Raw genomic sequence first — 21,606 nt, forward strand, 5'->3', positions numbered from 1 at the left:
AATTTGTATATGGTATTGGCTGTTGCATGCAACTTTAGAGTGTTATTATTATATTAAATAAATGTATAAAATAACACACATATATATAAAGATACTTTATATACATCGATTTAATCGAAACGGCATATAAACACATAAATTAACATAAGTTATAATGAAATGTAGAGATAGATTCAGCAATTGAAAATGTTGAATGTATCACTATCTTTACTATCATAAACATGTCTTTTAATTACCCATAAAATTTGGAATAAAACTCACTAAAACCTAAAGAAAAAAGTAATTAAAAATTTTTGGATTGTAACTACTAAAATATCAAAAAGAAAAATGGAAAAATATTAAGGAGGAAACTAAAATCAAATAAGCCTACTAAATATTCATATCTCCATCACAAGTCAATCAATGAATTCACTTTATCTTTATTGCTAACGATGTGTATATATATATATATATACATAGTCTATGCAGACTTTTAACCACAATTATATTTTCTGTTTTTTATTTGTGGAGAATAAATTTTATTTTTATTTTCTACTGCCGATTATGAAAACTAAAATTTCTACTTAATTTTCTAATCTAATTTAATACACCATGGCGTAATATATAATTTGTGAAAGCAACTTTAGTGTTTAACTGTTTATTAGTGACTTAATTATTTTTTATCAAACACGTAATGAATTACGTAAATTGGCAATTGAGGAGGTAAGCCCCACTAAAAATTACTCTCATTCGTTATAACTTATAAATTTATAATTTATGTTGTCAACTTTTTATTTTAAAAATATTTCTACATGTGTGAACACTATTTTTTTATTCTTTAAAAAACTATTTTTTACAATTTTCATGAATCTAAATACATTAAACTATTCACGCTTTTAACTTGTGTGGCGGCTGGTTGGGTAATTCTAACACGTAAGAATTTAAATATGTCAGTACCTCTTTATTCTTAATCAAATGTCTGAGTTCGAATATTGAAAATATAATCACCTTTAATACAAAAAACTAATCTGGGGTGGGCATAAATAACCTAAAATTGAAATTATCGAACTAAATTAAAATTTATCGTATCGGACCAAAATTTCAAAGTACAATATTTGATATATTTACTTTAAAAATCACCAATTATCGAAATCAAACTTTTGAAATATCGAATTGAATACCAAACGTCCACTCTAATGAAATGTTTACCGTACATGTAAGTAACATTAATGAGTGATTTGGATGCCCTGATTGACTTGTAACTCCAAAATCACAATATTAATGTTAGGGCTTCAGAATCAAAATTTAATCTCTATATGTGATTTTTAAATCAAGAGAACATATCAAATGTTGGACAAATTATGAACATTATCTCATAAAAAAAATACAATACTTAATTATCGAATTATCGTATCGAACAAAACTTTTTTGTAAAAAAAAGTTGTTTACCTGAAACAGTTTTCTTATGATCTTTTAAATTTTTTTATAAACTAAAATTCAACTTCATATGAAAAGGACTTTATTCCTTAAAATATTTAATGGGACAACTTCAATTAATTTTATTGAAATGGACTTTTTTTTTTAAAAAAAAAAGGCATGAAAAGAAACATTTGACCCGAAATATACGATACCAATAGCCCAATTGTCCAACTCTAGTTTCTTATCAAGACAAGAACAAGAAAAAAAATATTTTATCCGGTTTAATTTATCTGGTCTATTTTATTTTGATATGAAATTAAAAAAAATAAAATAGATTTTTTTTAAAAAATTTTGAGGTTTTAAATTAAAGATATACAAAATATATTAAAATATTTTTTAGTCTTATAGTCTTAAACATGTCTTATAAAAAATTGAAACTAAAAAATTGCTAATAATGAAAACGTCATTTTTTTTAATACTAAAATGAAAAATAGATCAACAAACTAAAAGGTTATAGTGACTTAATTAACTCAGGTATATTATTCGTAATGTGGGAACATTATCTCTATCTCTTCTAAATGGGTCGAGTCAGTTCATATATGTGACCCTAATTTAGACCAAAAAGTCCAACGTGGAATTTAAAATTATTGTTTATCCCAATTTATGTAATACTATATTTTCTTTTTAGTCCATCTAAAAAAAATGATTTTTGTAATTTGTATTCGTAATAATTTAATATATATACCCCCTTTGTGGGAGTATATTAAAAATGTTATTATTATACTAATTTAATATATTTTGTATTAAGTTAAATACCTTCACCTACATTAAAACAAAATAAAAAGAAGATGAAAGATGAGTAATATTTTGAGTGTCATTCCTGTTTAAATTATGTACATAATTAAATTAAGTTTTATGGTTTAAAACGAAATTTAAAAAAAATAAAAAATGTGGAAAAATTCATTAGCCGCCAGAGCCAACTTTGATGGACCAATAATTAATAACCAATTGCACAACTAGTTACTAAAAATGATTGATCAATAGCCAATCATATTTCTGTATTATATCAGTGTAACGTATCCATTTTGGAACTCCACTAACTCAGATTCGTACTAAAAGAAAATCACTCTAAAGATGAATCACATTGTAACAATTATACGGGTAAACTATTTTCTAAGCATGTAATAGAAGACGATCAATGCAATAAAGTTTCAAAATTTCACAGGTAAAACTCTAGAACATTATCATAGGATCCCGAGAGTTTCACCTGTAGAATTTTGAAATTGCATGATAGTAATCTTCAATTATATAGCTAAAAAATGATTATTTGATATTTTATTTGTAAAGCGTTATCAAAGTCAATTTCGTTTTCCAACACATATCCAAGTCCTTTATAAAAAACAAAGAGCTATTTTACCGCTCCATTAGTATTGTTGAACAACCATGATACCACTTACTACTCTTTCATAATCATTTCATTTTATACAATAATATTTGATTAAATATGAATTTTCATTGCGTTAAGTATAGACTTTGAGTAATTTATAAATTTCTTATTAAAGATGTTTTGGTGTGCTAAAATAAATCCCATTTAACTACTTTATGTGCTAATTGAATCAAGATTACTAAAAATTGAATTAATAAAAGTATCTAGGGTATTAAATAAATCATGTTTATGTTATTCTAGAGTAAGTTGATTTTTCTTTTCTAATTATGTTAATAGTTTTGTAATTAGTCAACAAGTTTTGTTTACTAAGCATTCTTTCTTGAGAGAAAAAAAGAAGAAAAGAAAGTCTTCTCTACTCATAAAAGACTTCTAAAATCAAACAAATAATAGATTGTTAAATGTTAACTATCAAATTCTTGTTTTTTTTAATAAGACAATATGAAGTAATTACCTATTTTTTGTTTTTAATTTCTCATTCAAATTTTGAATTGAGACCATATATTTGGAAATTATCAACAAATTCAAATTGAACAAATATTGCTTGTAATATAACCTCGGTTGAAAATATAGATTCTAATCAAAATTATTGAATTCTATCGAATCCTCTTTTCATGACTCTTACTACAAATGTTCAATCTTGGGGGCACACTAGCAATGTCGTAGCTAGTTAGTCAAACATTCTTCGTCAAAAAGTTGTATTATGTATTGAAAAAATTATATGAAGTATATATGAAATTTCTAGCTTCGCCATTAATATTAAGACGTTGAGTTCCTATATGTTGGATAATGACTTGATCGATTTTCTTATATGATGTTAGATAATAAATTTAAAATTAAATTAGGTCCAAATATTTGTTTCTTATACCACTAGATTTCTCCATTATAAAAAAAACAAAAGAGTACATTACCCTACCCATGTGTTCTACAGTTTAATATAGTCTTTGTTTCATGAGATAATAGTCAAAAATAAAATGGAAGTATTTTTTTTTGCGAGTTTCATATATGGATTAATATATTTTTGCATTTTATTTGAACCATCATAAATTATTTTTCAAAACACACCTAAAAACTTATTAGATCAAGTGTTTGAATACAATCGTTAAAAGACACATAACAACTTAATTAATACACTCATAGATTCCATCTACATGACAATTGACTCATCAATTTCGAGATCGTATTTTGATATTCCGTCAATTATCAAGTAGATTCCATCTACCTAATAATTCAAATAAGAATCTCGCAAAAAAAATAATTCAAAATTGACTAGATCAAGTATTTGAATACAACAATCAAAACTACAAAACACATAAGATAACTTAATATTCCTGTAAAATTTCATATGACAATTAACTCGAATCGTATTTTCATATATAATTGGTTATATACCTCATAGTTCAGACAAATGATACTTTAGATGCGTTTTTTATCGTTCTCCCTTTTTTTGTCAATAAAAAAAAAAGCACACCAGCATATGGAAAAAGACCTCCAAGAAACTTGAGTCAGTCTTAACCTTCAAATAGGCTCAAAAGCAAACCCACGAGGAGACGAAATTGGGGATTCTTGATTTTATTAAAATCTCCAAGTCTTCAATTGTCTGCTTGACTCTAATAAGCCCTTAAATCTCAAATCTATAAAAGGTAAAACCACTTACTCAATTTCTTCACTGTTTTTTAGCAACACCCACCAAAAGATTTGCTAAAAAATCACTTTTTTCTCCAAATTTAAGCTATAAAAAGATGGAACTTTGTGTTAATAGCAAAAAGGAAGAATTTTTTGAGAACCCCATTTCTGTGGAACTTGTAAAAACCAAATCAGAGATGTTTTTCAGTAATGGGTATCTTCCAGATTGGTTCTTGATTGAAGTTTTATCAAGATTGCCTGTAAAATGTGTTTTTAGGTACAAATCTGTGTCAAAACGATGGCGTTTCTTGATTTCTGCAACTTCTTTTGCTTCCCTGTATATATCTCGTGCTTCTTTGTTAACACCTTGGACTATTCTTGCTAACACACTTTGTGTGAATATGAAGATTGGTAGCTTTTTAGCTCAGTCGTTTTTGCCTGATTTGGTATCTGATAATTGGTTACATTCAAGGTTTAGTATGGTTCATTTCCCTAATATGGTAGGTAGTAGTGAATTTGGTGAGGGGTGTAATGTTGTTGGAGTTAGTGATGGGCTAGTTTTGTATGATTGCGGTGTGGGTGAAGAAGTGAGTGATTATCATATTTACAATGCTATGACGGGGTGTTGTGTTGCTATTCCTCGAACTTGTACACGTTTTGGTGATGTTAGTACTGGTTTTATAACGAAATCTGAAGGGGGGTCTCTGACGAGCTATAAAGTAGTGAGATTGGATTGTCAGTTTGGTGAGTCGTATGTGCTTAAGTTTGAGGTGTTCTCGTCTGAGACTGGACGTTGGAGGAGAGTTGTTGTGTATATGGATATAGCAATTGAAGTTGTGTGGCTAAGGAGGCCTGTCGCTTTGAATGGGAAGTTACATTGGATTGATCGTCGACATGGGATTTTAGTGTTTAATCCTTTTGATGATTTCAATCAATGTCGCGTAATTGGTCTCCCTGGTGATATTGATGAGCAATGCATTGATGCCAGGAATAACGGAAGATCTGTTTTGTTTGATGTTCATCAGGGTCGGTTGAGGTATGTGGAGGCGTCTGTGGTGTCAGTGTATCCCTTTGGATTTTCAGGCATTTCTGTTTGGGTTCTTGATGAGTATGACTCTTCAAGTTGGACTTTGCAGCACAAGGCAAAGATTAAAGACATCTCGTTTGATGACATTTTAATTAGTAAAGCGTTAAATGGGATCATTCCTACTCCGATTGCCTTCCATCCCCTTGATGCCAACATCTTTTACCTTGGTTTCGGGGACACCATTGTCTCATACAACATGAAAACATTAAAATTGGATGCCCTTGTTGATCCAGCTGACATTCGAGGTACATTTCAAAGAAATGGACGGGGTAGCCTTAGAAAAACGCCTTGTTGGTCATCAGCATTCTTGTTTACGCTTCCTCCATGGCCAATTTCTCTTCCTATCAAGAAAAGAAACAGTAAGTAAATGGTGATTTGTTTCTTGTGTATCGGGAACTAATAAAGAACTGCTTGTTCTAGTCATTTAGTTTAGAAACATTTTCTTTTACTGATCACTTCTGTAGTGGCCTAATGACACAAGATTCCTCGTGCCTTAACGTGCTTCTGAATAGATTTGTTTTTGCTTGGTATGCTATATGCATTCTTGATTTCTTTGCTTGTTCTAGTTTATCGAGTTTTCCCTGTCTTCTCTCCGATGTGCTTCTAGTTCTACTGTACTTTAAACTGGAACATTGAAATAAGTTGCTTGCAGAATCTTAGTGACAATGTACCAAGTGAAAGAGCGATAGAACTTTTGTTTCGTGTTTCTTGCATAGTCCATGGCTTTTCGATGCTGTAAAACTGTTTGTGTGAACTGTGTTTCAGTTTAATCTTCGAAATACATCTGTTTTTTTTTGTTGGCACGCGTTCAGTCTAAGAACTGCGTAAATCACATGTGCTACTCTGTTCTATTAAGTTTCGTTAACAACTTATAGTTGAAACTAGTTGAAGCTTGTAGATATCCTTGTAAGAGTGGTTGAAACATCGATGTGATGTTCAGAGTTTCTAACTCAAGTAGTTGAAATGGATTTGAATTCTTGAAAGTTGATAAAAATTACATATCCTAAATGATAAGAGCCATATTAAGTAAGATGATTCAACTTTGAATTTTCTTCATTTTTGGTGATGGAAGGTTATAATAACATCACCTAAAGAAAATTTTGAGGAATAGAATCAATATACATGTGAGCTCGTTCACATTGCTGGTCTCAAGTCTGGATAAAGGAGGAGGGTTGTCGAGGGTCAATAAGAAACAACCTCTCTACCCCCATAAAGGTAGTAGTTAGGTTGCGTACATCTTATCCTCCTAAACCCCACTTGTGAGAATTACACAGAGTTTGTTGTTGGTACATTTCGTGTAGTAGCATTCAAGTAATGCTTTTTAATAATTGTTTTAGCCTATGCTTTTATACATTGTTTCAATACAAAATGAGAAATGATTTCATTCAATGCATAAATGTTTGTGAGTTCACAGTCTCATCATCTCAGGTAAAATCAAATCTATCGCGAATACATTCAAATTCTCAGGATTACTAAAGCGTGATGGACCAAGTCAAATTGTTCTAGAGAAGGCATTAATCAAGTGGTAAATGAAAGAATTTATTCCTAAATATTTCTGTAACAAATACTTTGGAGTGCTTTTGAACACTCTCTAATGAGTACCATGCATTTTCATTGAAGTAGAGTCGTATTCATGGGCATCAATAGTCTTGATGACGATGTCCAAAGTGTAATGGACCGAGTCAAATCAATCCAAATAGGGCATCAATTAAGTAATAAGTGGCAGAATTTATTCCCAAACATTTATGTAACAAATACATTAGTCTTGGAGTGCTATGAACGCTCTCTAATGAGTACCATGTATTTTTATTGAAGGAGAGTTGTTTTCATGGGACATCAATATTCTTGATGACGATGTCCACAACATGATGAACCGAGTAAAATTGTAACAAATAGGGCATCAATTAAATGGTAAATGAAGAAATTCTAAATATTTCTATAACGAATATTTTGGAGTCGTGTGAACACTCTCTAATGAGTACCATGTATTTTTATTGAAGTAAAGTCGTTTTCATGGGACATCAATATTCTTGATAACGATGCCCACAATATGATGAACCGAGTAAAATCATTTCAAACAGGGTATCAATTAAATGGTAAATGAAGAAATTCTGAATATTTCTATAACGAATAATTTGGAGTCGTGTGAACACTCTCTAATGAGTACCATGTAATTTAATTGAAGTATGAATCATCATCATGGGATATCCAAAGTGTGATGGATCGAGTCAAGTTGTTTCTAACAGTGCATCAATTAAGTGATAAATAGCAAAATTTTCTAATTATATTAGGAATATTTCTACATTACGTGTAGAAGTTCTCTAGTGAGTACTTTGTAATTTTATTAAAGTAGAGTCATTTTCATGGTATATCAATATTAAAATTGATAAACGGCAAAATTTTCTAATTACGTAATGAATATTTCACATTAAGTGTGCAAGATTTCTGGCGAGTATTATGTAATTTTATTGAAGTAGAGTCGTTTTCATGGTGCATTAATATTCTTTGATAGTGATGTCCAAAGTGTGATGGAACAACTCCCAAGTAAAGCATCAATTAAGTGATAAATGGCAAAATTTTCTAATTACGTAATGAGTATTTCATATTAGGTGTGGAAGATTTCTGGCAAGTATTATGTAATTTTATTAAAGTAGAATCCTTTTTATGGTGCATCAATATTCTTGATGTCGAAAAAATTGAATGGAGACGAAAATATGTCATTCAGCCACTCAACTGGACAGCTTCAAAGTCTCACATTATTCTTCCTCGTGTTTGTTGTTTTTCTAAGATAACGTAACATAATGGATATCGAAAAATACTTATTTATACCCAATGTTTTACTAAATCAACTAATATGTTATGGTAATATATTAATATAATTTGTGTCGACACCTGATATACGAAAGAGTTTTTACAATAATCATAGAAGGACTAAAGAGCCTAAAAGATGCATACATCAACATAAATCATATCAAATTAAGATTTAAATATTTTATTGAATGATATTGCTCAAGCTAGATCTCAGATATATATTTCAACTAATTAATTCATGAGAATACCATTACAAATGCCGGACATCGAGTGGGAAACCAGAAAAAAAAAAAAAGAGCACTTCAGACAAAGTGAAGATTAAAGCACCCTTTGCAAGAAATAGAGCCTTTTATGCTTAATCACTATAAGTCATGTTATTCTTTTCTTTAACTATCAACTACATGTCCAATCTCCACGAGGTACGGGTAAGGTCTACATACACTTAACCTTTCCCAGATCCCACTCGTGAGATTACACTGGATATGTTGTTATTATTGTTAACGCCAGACTGATGCCACCTATGCGTTTCAATAGATCGTCCATAGGTATAGGGTACAGTCAGATATTTTTTTTACATCTGTACAATGATGAAGAAGCATATAGTAATAATAGTGATCAGAATAGGAGAAGGCACAAGATGAAGGCGCAGAAGAGAAAGATGGATAATCTGTTGAGAGATTTGTCCATTTGCATTTCTTGCCTTCTCATTCTAGAGCTACCGCCTCCTGGGATGGGGTAAGAGCTAAGATAAGGATAGGAGAACGAGCTTGCATCCGAGCCCCCCAACATCCTCGCGAGAAACATTTCACTAAACATCACGACCATTGGGCTGAATAATCGAGTCATTCCAGAGCCTCCGAAGGTAGATGGAGCTATAGCTGCATAGCCACCAAAGGCGTGGGGGAAGAATTGTTGGTGATGAATTGAGGGTGGTGGATAATACAAAGAAGTGTGATTAAGTTGTTGATGATCATGAGAAGTCGGAGGTGATGATGTGTTAACTTGAGTGGCTGTTGTCCAAATGGCTTGAGGCCTGTGAGGTACGATCACATCAACTTGAGACTCATTGGATCTGCGTTCTTCTGATGATGTACCACGGCCATAGAGAGGAACCAATGAGGAGTTTGAGATGTGAGATTTGCAGACCGGACATGTAGGTGTCTCTTCTGATCCTGGGGCAGAGTTCTTCACTTGAAGCCACTTGTAAATGCAAGGCCAGCAGTATAAGTGACCGCAGAGAGTGATAACAGGATCGTGTGCAGAATCAAGACAAATGTTGCAATCAAAACATCCCATCAGATTTCCAGGGTTTGCCATTGGAACTGGAAATGAGTTCCTTTTCTTTAGGGAAATGTCTTCATCAGATCCAAAACCGATAATAGGTTCACCAAAAGACTGTTCTACAGCCATGGAATCTATTAAAAAGACAAAAAAATCATCACCTGACTTAGTTCTTTGAAAAGCATCTAAGAAATCCACATCAAAGTAAAGAGCAGATATTCACACATCTGAACTTTGAGAATAAATGACAACAGGAGCTATGGTTATGGTCTTAAGCATAGGCTATGTATCTATGCCTAGGAAAGGCATCGTATACAGGAATCATATATCTTTACCAGCATAGCTATGCTATATGTACAAAATAAGACTAATAACCTCTGGGTAAATGTACCAATCATTTTTCCATTAGAAAAGGGATATCTATCCAGCATCGGTTACATTTCTTTTGAGTTTATCGGAAACAACCTCTCTACCTTGTAAAGGTAGAGGTAAGGTACGGATACATCTTACCCTGTTGCTTCTGGCCCCTTATTTCAAACTCAAGGAAAGCATTGATCGATATGAAAAAGATGCGGTCGAGACCCACATTTGTAGGATTACACTGAGTATGTTGTTGTTTTGTTTAAAATGGATATCTAGAACCAAACTTCAAAGTTTCAGAATTCTGCAAATTATTATGTCACATGTTTAGTTTGAATGCTTTATAATATTTTCATTCGTTGGAGGGTGGGGATTTTGGTGGGGGAGTGTACACAGACCGTACACCCCTACCTTAGAGGTAGAGGGGTTGTTTTTGATAGACCTTCGGCTCAAGAAAACAACTTTCAATCACAAAGCAAAAAAAATAAATTCAATCAATCACCTATAGCTCAATCTCAAGCTAGTTAAGGTTGTCTAAACAATCCTCTATATATCCATTTTGCTCTATATTCAGATCCATTTCATTCCAATTCCAAATCATTCACCTTTCTCAATTCTCAAAACAAAAATTCTAAATAATTTGCATTAACATCTTTGACAATACTTTAAACAATTGGCAATACCAAAACCTTTAGTCATTCAAATAAATGCCTATAAACGATCTCAAGCATGAAAAATACCCATCAACGAAATAAATCATCCCACGAATCATGAACCATAAGATTTCAATCAATCAAGCACATCTCAATCTCAAATTACTCAGGCCGTATGACTAACAAAAAATATCCAGATCCATTTCTTTCCACATTTTAAAAATATAACTTTGGTGTTTGAGCCAGCTCCCTCGCATCTCAACAATCTCAAGCATGAAAAATACCCATCAAACGAGATAAATCACTCCACAAATCATGAACCAACACATTTCAATCAATCACGTACATCTCAATCTCAAATTACTCAGGTTGGACTAACAAAAATTATTCGGATCCATTTCTTTCCAATTACTAATTTTTTTTTAATCTTTTAAGCCAAATTATACGTTCTCTACTTTTCCACATTTTTTTAATATAATTGTGGTGTCCAAGCCAGCTCGCACCTCAGCTATTCCACCTACTACCTGCTACCTTCCATCACAAGCACCAGGTAACTCGGCCAGCCAAGGATTATACATATGAAAAAAAGTGTTTTCTATCTCTGCTGGGATTTAATTTCCACAATTATCCTACGGACTAAATACAAGCAAATCGCCAATGTGAAAAACTTCATTTGCATTACACTATGTTCTTAATTACGAAGCAAAAAATCATAGAAAAACAAAAATTTAAAAACAAACAGAATAAATTAACATAATACATTTTGCGAATAAGAATGAAAGAGCTGGAGATTGTACCGGCGCGTCGGAGAACGGAAGAGTATGATCGGAGGAGATGATCGATGGCGAGTCTCGAAGATAAACGGCGTCGTTGGAAGTGATTGGAGGAGAAATTGAAAGGAGAAAAATGGAGAAGCAATGAAATGGGCGTGAATTTTTTTTGGGAATTGTGTATTTATAAACAGTAAAATGTTTTCTCAACCGCAAATAAGGAGAGAAAGAAGGAGCTCCACTTGGATCTGTTTAGTATTTTTTTTCTCTGGTCGGTAGTTATATCTGTATAGAAATTTGAGTATTTTAAAGTATAAATTTTAGGAACCACATAATTTTAATATGAAATTACAATCTTTAATATCTGTATTGAAATGAGGTTTTTAATTTTTGTTCCTAATTCTAATTTAATGAAAATTTATGAGTTTTTTTTAATTTCACCCTCGGACCCCGCATTAGTGTCCGGACTAAATTTGAATCATGCACTGTAGGTCCATTCAGAGGTAACGCAGGCCAATTCAGAGGTGACGCTTCGGATTTTCTCCATATCCATGGGTTGTCCAACATAAATGGTGTAATTTCTAATGGGCAAGACATGAGTTTGGAAAACTTTTACCTTGTTCTTTATAAATCATGTAGTATCTAATTTCAAGCCATAAATAAAAATAAATTTAGAGAACGTTTACCTTATCTGACAAAAGTTCATAAGAATAAATTATGCCTTACTCGCCATAACTTGTGCCTTGCGAATTTTTTTCCTGATGTTAGGAGTATTTTCGTATACTTTTTTTGTTAAAAGTGTTGTTGACAAAATTCAAAATGCGCAAATTTGAAGAATAAAAATTAAAGACTACCCCAAATAAGAGCACTCGTGCAAATAACCCAAGGTAAAACACTAACAAATGTGATTTTATGTATCGAATTCAAATTTTTAATTAAGAAGGAAGGAATAATTACTATTACACACCGATAAAATTGTTGGTGGATCAATTTCCGTTTATCAAATGATTTTTTTAATACAAATATAAAATTTAAGCCAAAATTAGTGAATTCAACCAAACCCGTGGACAACAATGTAGTTCAACCGTTGCTTGAGAAATTAAAATCTCAACTAACTGAAGCGGCAGCAGTATCGAAAACAATCCCTCTACCTCTAAGTAGGGGCGATGGTTAGGGGTTCATCCGAACCCTTCGGTGGAAAATTATACTATTTATACATGGCTAAAATAATTTTTTATGTATATATAATAGATGTCAAATCCCTTTCGGCTAGTTTGTGTGTCTACTTCTATAGATTTTGAACTCATTCAGTGACAATCCTGACTCTGCCTCTGCTTCTAAGGTATTGATAAGATCAGTGTACACTCTAATCTCTTCATATCCTATTTCGTGGAATTACACGGGATATGTTGTTGTTAACCTGATAATACCATCTTATACAATGACAATGTAGAGTTCATTTCATAGCAATAACTCTTGGCTATTTGTGTAGCCCATATTGAATCCTCAAAAATTACACTATTTTTGAAGTATTGGACATACACATGTCACATTTTGAAGCATCCGAGCAACATAATGGGATATTACTTCAGTTGTAGAGAAAAAAATACCAGTGAATTCTGAAGTAAGAGGAAACACAGCTCCATAATCTATACAGGAACATTTTCAGGTTTATTAAGTACTATATTCTAGCTGTGCTTTTGAAGGCAAAAATAGAATATACATAAAGGAAAAGAAAAACAGCAAAAAATTCTTACGAAACGTATCTATATGCGCGCACCATTGTACTACAAGAACTTCTCGATGCTCGTGGCCAATGTTGTTTTCGGAACTGCACCAATCACCGCGTCTTTCTTCTCTCCATTCTTGAAAATCATGACAGTTGGGATACTTCGGATACCATATTCACTTGCAATGGAGGGGCTTTCATCTGTATTCAGCTGGAAGAAACTGAACTTCCCAGCGTATTCCTGTGCTAGTTCGTTAATGATGGGATGGATCATTTTGCATGGACCACACCACGGAGCCCAAAATTCAACCAGGACGGGTAACTTAGACTCGATTACAAGTGACTTCCATGTTTTATCAGTAACAGCAGCAGCTGCATTTTCCATAAATCATGTTAATTACACAAAGAAAGAAGCTGATAACTGGTGTAAGTTTCTGCAAAAGCAATGCCTTTAGGAGCAAATCATGCTCCGATTCATGCTAATATCAAAGCAACCTAAAACTGAGAAACGATACGAAATTCTTACTACCCAAGATAGATGATGCATCAAATATCTTAATATCCTCTTCAGTCACAAGCCAAAGGTAGGGGTAAGGTTTGTGTACACCCCACCCTCCCTAGACGTCACTTATGAGATCACATTGGGTGTGTTGTTAGTTGTTAGTTGTTAGTCAGAATCCAAAATAGCAAATTTTACAACATCTGATCTCATTTTTCCAACTAAGGATTACTTTAGATGCTAGTGCAATCCTTATAAAGGCCAGCATGGTGCATGGTGCATGCCACATTCACACAGGGTCCAGGGAAGGACCACATCCTAGGAAGGGTGTGACGTAGGCAGCCTACCCTGACAAAAGAGTCAATGACTTAATAATTCATGACTCGGACTAGCGACCTATAGATTTCATGATGGAGACAATTTAATTGTTGCTCCAAGGCTCCCCCTTCTAGTGCAATCTCTATAATCGCGTAAAATCACAAAAAAATGCTTCCCACTTTACTGAAGAATTAAGCCTAAAAAGTTCGCATTCACGATATCTGAAGTAGTAACACAAGGTCAAAGAGACACAACTTACATTTATGTTGCTCAGACTCATCAAAAATATTGTCGCACTTCTGTCGAATTTTTCACAAATGCACTATTTTAGGAGGATTATTCCACATGCACATGACAATACTCTCTTCATTTATTATGTGTTTCTGTTTGATTGGGACGTATTTAAGAATGAAGCAAAAATTTTGAAATTTGTAGTCTAAAATAAACTAGAGATATTTATGAAGCTAACTATCTCATTAAGAATAAAATGTAAAGTCTAATGTCAAATTGTTTCTCCTTTCGTTCCAATTTATGAGATATAGTTTAACTTGACTCAAACCTAAAGAAAGAAAGGAAGAGACTTGAAATTTGTGGTTAAAAAAAAAATCTTGACCATTTGTGTAATTATAAATCATTCATTAAGTGAAAAAGGAGATTTTTTTAAAGTTAACTTATTTTTTAACTATGGAAATGCGCTATTTTTTTAGGGACGAATTACAAAAAAAATGTGTTACATAAATTAAAACAAAAAATACTAAAAATACAGAAGGATATTGTTCTTTTTTTTAACTGATTAAAAAAAAAGTGTTACATTTAAAACAAAACGGAGTAAATGTTATTCAATTACTTTTTTCTTTCCACTTTGTCTGACCTTCATTTGAAAAAGAACAACACATTTTAATATCTCCTCTATGAATGGCTTTATAACCATACAAACGTTACCTTGCATTTAAGACTCCAAATATCAAATATTTTATACCCACTCAATATTATGAAATAATCATATTGTACACCATACACCCTTTTCTTTTAGTTTTTTTTTTTTTGTTTCCCACCCGTATTTAGAGTCCACATTGGAGTCCCGATTAAATTCGGATCGCGCACTGCAGGGCCCATTCGGAGGTGGCATTCCCAACAGAATTTTCTCCATACCCAAGACTCGAACCCGAGACCTTTGGTTAAGGGTGAAGTACTCCCATCAGTGCACCACAACCAATGTTGGTTCCTTCTCTTTTAGTTGTTCTAGAGAAAATGTCGTTTTTTTTTAATAATAATTTTAAATTAAAATTTTATTTTTGATGAAATAATTTATAGATATATAAATCATAAGGAGAATTTTAAACCACAAATTTTAAGAATCGTGCTTTCTTACTTAAAATTTGTGCTAAATTGGCTTATGTATAGACATTGATTTATTCACACAACAATTTGTTTCTCATATCAACCGAATCTGATAAGACAGGTCGAGAAGGGTTGCGAGCTCAAACGAATAGAGTTCAAGCCGAAAGTGTTCCAAAATAAAAAAAGAAAGGCTGGGACGAAGTAGCTTGCATAAAAGGGAGGGGAACGAAGCACACTCGGTTGAGATTGTTGAAAAAGAGAGGCAGGACACCAGACACTTGCTAACGAGCAGGCGGGACACAAAACTGACTTGAAATATCTAAAAACAATGATTAGTGAATCAAATAGTCTCACGTAAATTAAATCAAAGAGCATTTAATATCGCAAATTTCAAAAGTCTCCTGAATTTGAGGGGAAGGAAAAGAGAGAACACACCTGTAACAGTAGTACTTTCCTGAGCTTCACAGACGATTCGTCCACCACGGCGAACAGATTCCGATCGTGAGCTGAAAGAAACCGGCGACTGATTCAGCTGCACCTTAAGTCCATTGAACTGAGAAAAATTAACTGCCGAGGAGCGACGGCCACCGGAGACCGACAAATCGGCAATAGGAACCGAACGCGCCGACGACGAGGAGAAAACGGAGGCGCGTGGAATTGCAATGGTTTCCAACATACCGGCCATTGAAACAGTAGAGAGAGAAGTGATTTTTTAGTTTTTTTTTTTTTTACAGAGAAATGGGAAGAGAGAGTGAGGTCTGTGGCTCAAGTATTTTGTGAGATTTCGTCATGCGAATATGCGTTTGTTTGATGAAATGGATGAGGCTCATGCTATCACGTGTTTCCCACGTCACTTATAATATCCCTCCAACAAAATTATATTTTTGTGGGTATAATGTTTTCTCGATAAACTATCTAATTACACAAATATTTTTATAGATAAATATTTTTTTTGCTATTGCATATATAGGGAGAGAGATGAGCGAGAATGGGAGGCAAAAAATTTTGTTTATATATTTCAGATACTTGCAAATCACACTAGATACATATTTGATATGACTCACATGTATCTATGATATCAGATACACGATCAAGATGAAAAGGAGATGAGCAAAATTTATATATATATCCCTAATACATGTGAATTCACTTAAATACAATGTATCTAATATAATTAGACCTAATTTTGATTTCATGTATCTAAACACATCAAAATTTGATAAAATTCGTAATATTACATTCACTTAAATATAATGTATTTTAAATAAATTACAATTAATTTTCACCCTATATATTCCAAAATACATGTATGTGACACATCAAAATTTGACAAAATTCATAATATTATAAGCTAGCATGTATCTGTAAAAAAATATATTTTTCATTTACATTAAAAGAACACAGACGTTAATGGTGGTAGGAGATAATTCACCCATTTTTGGACAAAGTGTCCGTTTTGATTTGTGTTTTTAGGCGGAGTCCCTTTTGTGCCCAAAAAAGTGTCCATTGGGGTCAGACTACATAACTACTCCTAATATTTAATACCCGTATGACTCTAACCAGCTACGAAACGACCTCTAAATACTTTCCCACTCTGGGCATTTATACCAACTCAATAAATATATGACACATGTCTTCACAAATATGGTTATCACTGAATCATAGTTAATAAATACACATTAATTAACTGTAAAATATGAAAGAAAATGTGAATACACAACCTTGCTACAACAAATGAATACCTAAGTGAAACACACACTTCAAACAACTCTACAGTATGAACTATTTGCAGGGTTTATACAGCAAGTTCAGTTCCTATTTCTTTTTTCTTCACAAAAGTTAACGCTGAGAGATAATTGACGTACTAATCAAAGCGGAAATTGAAACCAAAGAACACCACATTTATAGCTGTAGGACTCATATGTAAGTCATCAAAATAACTCATTTTGCTCTAAGCCATGTTTCTCACACGCATGAACTGCTCTATCTTCTCGACATCTTCCGGGGTGTCAACACCGTGAGCTTCGTGGTCAACTTTTATCACCTGTAGAAAGAAAAGAGATCCATGCAGTTATTCAACAATCATGAGAATTATATTTCCTCAATAATTTATTTTACAACTGTGTTGTCCGGGCCAAAGAACAATCACGAGAGGGAAAGCAAACCAACTAGCTCGAATAGAACAAATCAACAGATAAAGGCTGTAATGTTTGCAGCATATTCGAAATTCTTGTTAACCTTTCCAACAATTTTTCTTCTTCTTTTCTGTTTGGTTAACTATAGTTCATCTAGGAATATATTTCCCCAGTCATTTTTCAAATAACCATGGTGCCCAGCTTGGATAGATGGAAAGAAATCACCTAATGTTTTTGCCTTAACCCCGCTGGAATTTGAACCCGAGACCATATGGTTCTCAGTTTAGTCATTAAAACACCGATATTCAGCATAGAAATCTACAAATTGAGGGTATGTTACCTTCATTTTGTATCCATTTTCAAGGACTTTTAGCTGCTCAAGATCTTCTTCTAGTTGCAATGGTGTTGGTGTCAGCTCTGGATATATTTTCAGGAACTTCGTATCATAACTCTAGAATGAAATAAGAAGACACCGTATCATTCAGCCATATAAAGTTATTGAGAAAAACTAGTTGATAGTTGCACCAAAATTATACTAGTTGATACCTGGATCCCGAGGTGCAGCAAGTAAGGAAACTGAGGATTAACCTTGCCTGACCTGAATGTTTGCAGAATTGATCAGTTTCTACAATGGAGAACATAACCAGCTACTGCAACAAGCTATTTAAGAGAAAATGGACTAACTTGTTATAAGGGATGAGCCCTCGCGAAAAATATATTGCATAACCACGATTGTCAACCACACATTTAACGCGATTTGGATCAAATGCATCCTCAGGTTTCAAAGATGTCACAGCAGTGCTAAAGACCGCATCTGGTGCAGCCTGCAAGAATCATAAGTAATGTTATTAGTCATTTAAAGCTCAATCAACAAGTGACTACATGCAGTCTCCAATGAAACTAACTCCAACGTATAACAACAATTCTTTTCATATTTTAAAAAAAAGACAGAAAGGAAAACTACCTGTAGGGCTTTGACGATGCCATCTATTATTTCAGGTTCAATAAGAGGTTCATCTCCTTGTATATTAACAACAATGTCATACTTCTTATCAAGCTTTTGAAGAGCTTCATTACAACGCTCGGTTCCTACAAATTAACAGCTAAGCATCAGCTATTCACAAACTCAAATTTCCAGAAGTTGCAAAAAGATGGATTGAGAAAATAAACAGCATTGTGTTTACCATTTCTACATGATTCAGAAGTCATTATCACTTCAGCGCCAAAACCACGACAGCACTCAGCTATCTTTTCATCATCTGTTGCCACAACTGTCAAAAAGCCAACCAAATAAGCGCCTGCCACCTTCTTCTTTTTTTTTTTTGGGGGGGGGGGGGGGGGGGGGNATAGTCGACGTGGGAGCATCCTATAGAGGAGGTTCAGCCAAGTCAAATAGATACATACCAACTTGATCCAATGTCTCAGCAAGCTTTGCCCTTTCCCATGTTCTCTGCCATCAAGATTGAATATGGTGAGGGTGTCAGATTCTTTTAGCAAATAAAATTATGACATTACATTGTTTCTTGATCAAAGCTTCACCAATGGTAAATGGGAAAAGAGTGAAATAGCAGGAAAATGGCATACGAATTTCCAAAAGTTAGAACCCTCGGAGCAATTTGAAGTTGGTCCGGAATTTTTGGGATCCGGATATTGCCAGAAGAGATAGCACCACACATGAGAAATAAATGGATTTATAATTTTATACCTGGCGATAATATATCCCTTATTTTAAGGTTTCAAAGCAAATATATAACTACTCAGGACCAACATCATTCCCGAGTATTTATGTGAAAAGAGATGTTTCTGTTGTAACATGACTTTGAACTTATACTTCATTTGGCATTATTAGTTTGCTCATTATTCTTTTCTTAAATTACTGATTCATTTTATCCTTTGGCACATTGATAGTGGATTAAGTGGTAAACTTATATTAGGCCAGTGCTGCGATACTTAAGTAATGGTACCCTGTTGACTATGACTGAACATCCCGCTCCCCATATAATGAAGGGAAAAGCCCATTTCTAGAGCTATACCACCGTAGATCGTTACTATTCATGAGAACTACTAAGATTCTTGGATCTCTACCAAAGACCAGGGCTTGTATGAGAACTAAGAATATTATCAGAAACTTTTATGAAGCGATATGTCAACTTGACCACTGTTGAAGCTAAAACCATAAAATCATAACAAATTTGTCAAATGTTCCTTTTCGTTTTATAACCCAGAAATCCTCAAGGGTCAGTTGAGCACGATTCAAAACTCAGCCTTAATGGAACAAGTTCACATTGTTTTTATGAGCCTCAATTTATTCTTCATTCCACCACTCTATTGAAGTCCATGAACTAGAACTATGCATTGCTCTATCAGCAACCAAACCAAAGACTATAATCACTTTTTTCAAATAATTCTGCTTGCTGAGCTAGCATTTAGACTTCCAGTCAGTCGATTGGAAACTACCATGCACCATACAATTATAGGAAAGAAAAAAACAAAGGAAGATTCATTTTATTTACCGTTATAATTACACTGTCAAAGAGGTTATGATGCCCGACATGAATCCGTTGGGAAAACGACAGGTTACCCCAGGTTAGGGGCATAACTACAGTATTAAATAAAGGTTTGGAGGTACCAGCTTTTGCCTAGACACTGTATTTATACAAGGAAATCTACTAAATATGTGAATATTTAATTACAAACCAATAAAAAACAAGCTATGAGTTCGGTTGCAAGTTCAAATCCTAACTCCGCCTCTGCCCAAGGTGGATCTAATCATCTAGAATTTTGAGTCTAAGTTCAACATACTTCTACTTCCACCCATCAAGATAGAAAATACTACAACATTTTCAGACTCAATACATATATAAACATTTAAAACTTCTTCTTAACGATAGAATTGAAGGTCATGCAGCTGTAGAAGTAAGCACCTGGATCATGGGCTCTCCAAGGATATTTAATCATGAACCCATTAATTAAAGTGACAATTTCATAACCCAATAACAACAACATACCCCGTCAGTATAATCACGCAAGTGAGGTCTGGGTTTGGGGAGGGTGGTGTGTATACCGTCTCACACCTACCTTGAACATACAGAAAGAGTGACTATTTCTGATAGACTCGACTCAAGTAAAGCATTTTGAAACTCAAGTATATAAAGTAAACACAATTTCAGAACCTATAAACTTCAAATCCGGACTGTGCTTCCACCCAAGGTGGATCTAATCATCTAGAATTTTAAGAATCACTAAGTTCAACATACTTCTACTTCCACTCACTGAACGAGAAAATACTACAACTACATTTCACACTCAACAACAACAACATATTAAAATCCAACAAGTGGAGTTTCAAAGAGGTTAGAGTATACAGCAATATAAACATTTCAAAATTCTTCTCAACTATACATAGTTCATACCTGGATCATAGGCTTGCCGAGGATCTGAACGAGCGGTTTCCCTTGAAACCGAGTAGAAGCAAAACGGGCGGGTATAATACCTATGACCCGGCTCCGAAACTTGCCGGATCGGCCAAGGTAAGCGTGAGCGCCAAGAGCTACGGCTACTGCTGCTCCGACGGCTAAGCCGTGAAGGATCCATGATTTTGTGGAGCTAAAGGAAGAAGATGAAGAAGAGCTACAGATCGGCATTTGTGCTCTTTTGTCGGTGTTTTTTCGGTTGTGAATAACATGCAAATTTTCAATTTATACTACAATTTTACAAAATTATTCGGTGTGTGCTACCTAGATAGTTCATCTGACATACTTTAAAATTAAAAAAATGTATTTTTAATTATAAAATATTTAATTTACACTTTCTACGTTACTCTTATATTGAGATGAAATTTCGAGAGTCAATAGTAAATTTTTGAACATTTAATCTTTAATTTTTTAAAAATAAAATTTATATATTTAAAAATATTCCCTCCACCAAGAATTTGAGGCTACAAGTTTCAAAAGTTTTATCCTTACTCAAATGTTATGTTTTTTTTAAAAAAAAACATTTTTTCCTTTGATTCCATATTGATTCTAACTTTGTCATATAAATTTGAAACATATGAAATAATATATTTTTTATCATCATAATTCAGGGGTAATACGTAGTTTAGTGTTCAGGATTTATTCGAAGCCAACAATTTTGTCATGAACCTTGTAGATGTG

At 33.4% G+C, this 21,606-nt stretch overlaps 4 protein-coding genes across 4 annotated transcripts; 1 reads left to right on the forward strand and 3 right to left on the reverse strand.

Moving 5' to 3' along the window:
- The first annotated feature begins 4,360 nt into the window (after window positions 1-4,360).
- LOC125866020 (putative F-box/kelch-repeat protein At1g15680) lies at window positions 4,361-6,090 on the forward strand. Its single transcript, XM_049546303.1, has one exon. It carries the CDS (start codon window positions 4,585-4,587, stop codon window positions 5,920-5,922), a length of 1,338 nt encoding a protein of 445 aa, XP_049402260.1. The 5' UTR covers window positions 4,361-4,584; the 3' UTR covers window positions 5,923-6,090.
- A 2,590-nt stretch (window positions 6,091-8,680) lies between these two features.
- LOC125866313 (E3 ubiquitin-protein ligase RMA3-like) lies at window positions 8,681-11,654 on the reverse strand. The gene is made up of 2 exons (XM_049546654.1): window positions 11,458-11,654; window positions 8,681-9,781 (listed from the first exon to the last, which is right to left on the reverse strand). Exon 2 carries the CDS (start codon window positions 9,774-9,776, stop codon window positions 8,982-8,984), a length of 795 nt encoding a protein of 264 aa, XP_049402611.1. The 5' UTR covers window positions 9,777-9,781; window positions 11,458-11,654; the 3' UTR covers window positions 8,681-8,981.
- Window positions 11,655-13,055: 1,401 nt separating this feature from the next.
- LOC125865930 (uncharacterized) lies at window positions 13,056-16,090 on the reverse strand. The gene is made up of 2 exons (XM_049546195.1): window positions 15,753-16,090; window positions 13,056-13,531 (listed from the first exon to the last, which is right to left on the reverse strand). Exons 1-2 carry the CDS (start codon window positions 16,000-16,002, stop codon window positions 13,218-13,220), a joined length of 564 nt encoding a protein of 187 aa, XP_049402152.1. The 5' UTR covers window positions 16,003-16,090; the 3' UTR covers window positions 13,056-13,217.
- An 892-nt stretch (window positions 16,091-16,982) lies between these two features.
- On the reverse strand, window positions 16,983-21,177 carry LOC125864889 (3-deoxy-manno-octulosonate cytidylyltransferase, mitochondrial). Its single transcript, XM_049544982.1, has 8 exons — window positions 20,866-21,177; window positions 18,857-18,902; window positions 18,637-18,723; window positions 18,417-18,541; window positions 18,137-18,276; window positions 17,999-18,050; window positions 17,793-17,903; window positions 16,983-17,361 (listed from the first exon to the last, which is right to left on the reverse strand). Exons 1-8 carry the CDS (start codon window positions 21,094-21,096, stop codon window positions 17,269-17,271), a joined length of 885 nt encoding a protein of 294 aa, XP_049400939.1. The 5' UTR covers window positions 21,097-21,177; the 3' UTR covers window positions 16,983-17,268.
- Between the last annotated feature and the right edge of the window lie 429 nt (window positions 21,178-21,606).

This window comes from Solanum stenotomum, chromosome 5 (assembly GCF_019186545.1).
Source record: "Solanum stenotomum isolate F172 chromosome 5, ASM1918654v1, whole genome shotgun sequence".
NCBI classification, from domain to species: Eukaryota; Viridiplantae; Streptophyta; class Magnoliopsida; order Solanales; family Solanaceae; genus Solanum; species Solanum stenotomum.

Coding starts and splice junctions, on each gene's coding strand:
- LOC125866020 (XM_049546303.1), top strand. CDS start 4,585: ATGGAACTTTGTGTTAATAGCAAAAAGGAAGAATTTTTTGAGAACCCC.
- LOC125866313 (XM_049546654.1), bottom strand. CDS start 9,776: ATGGCTGTAGAACAGTCTTTTGGTGAACCTATTATCGGTTTTGGATCT.
- LOC125865930 (XM_049546195.1), bottom strand. CDS start 16,002: ATGGCCGGTATGTTGGAAACCATTGCAATTCCACGCGCCTCCGTTTTC. Junction 13,532..15,752: donor GGAAAGTACTACTGTTACAG/GTGTGTTCTCTC, acceptor TGGAAAATGCAG/CTGCTGCTGTTACTGATAAA.
- LOC125864889 (XM_049544982.1), bottom strand. CDS start 21,096: ATGCCGATCTGTAGCTCTTCTTCATCTTCTTCCTTTAGCTCCACAAAA. Junction 18,277..18,416: donor GCATCGTCAAAGCCCTACAG/GTAGTTTTCCTT, acceptor TGATTCTTGCAG/GCTGCACCAGATGCGGTCTT. Junction 17,904..17,998: donor TGCTGCACCTCGGGATCCAG/GTATCAACTAGT, acceptor ATTTCATTCTAG/AGTTATGATACGAAGTTCCT.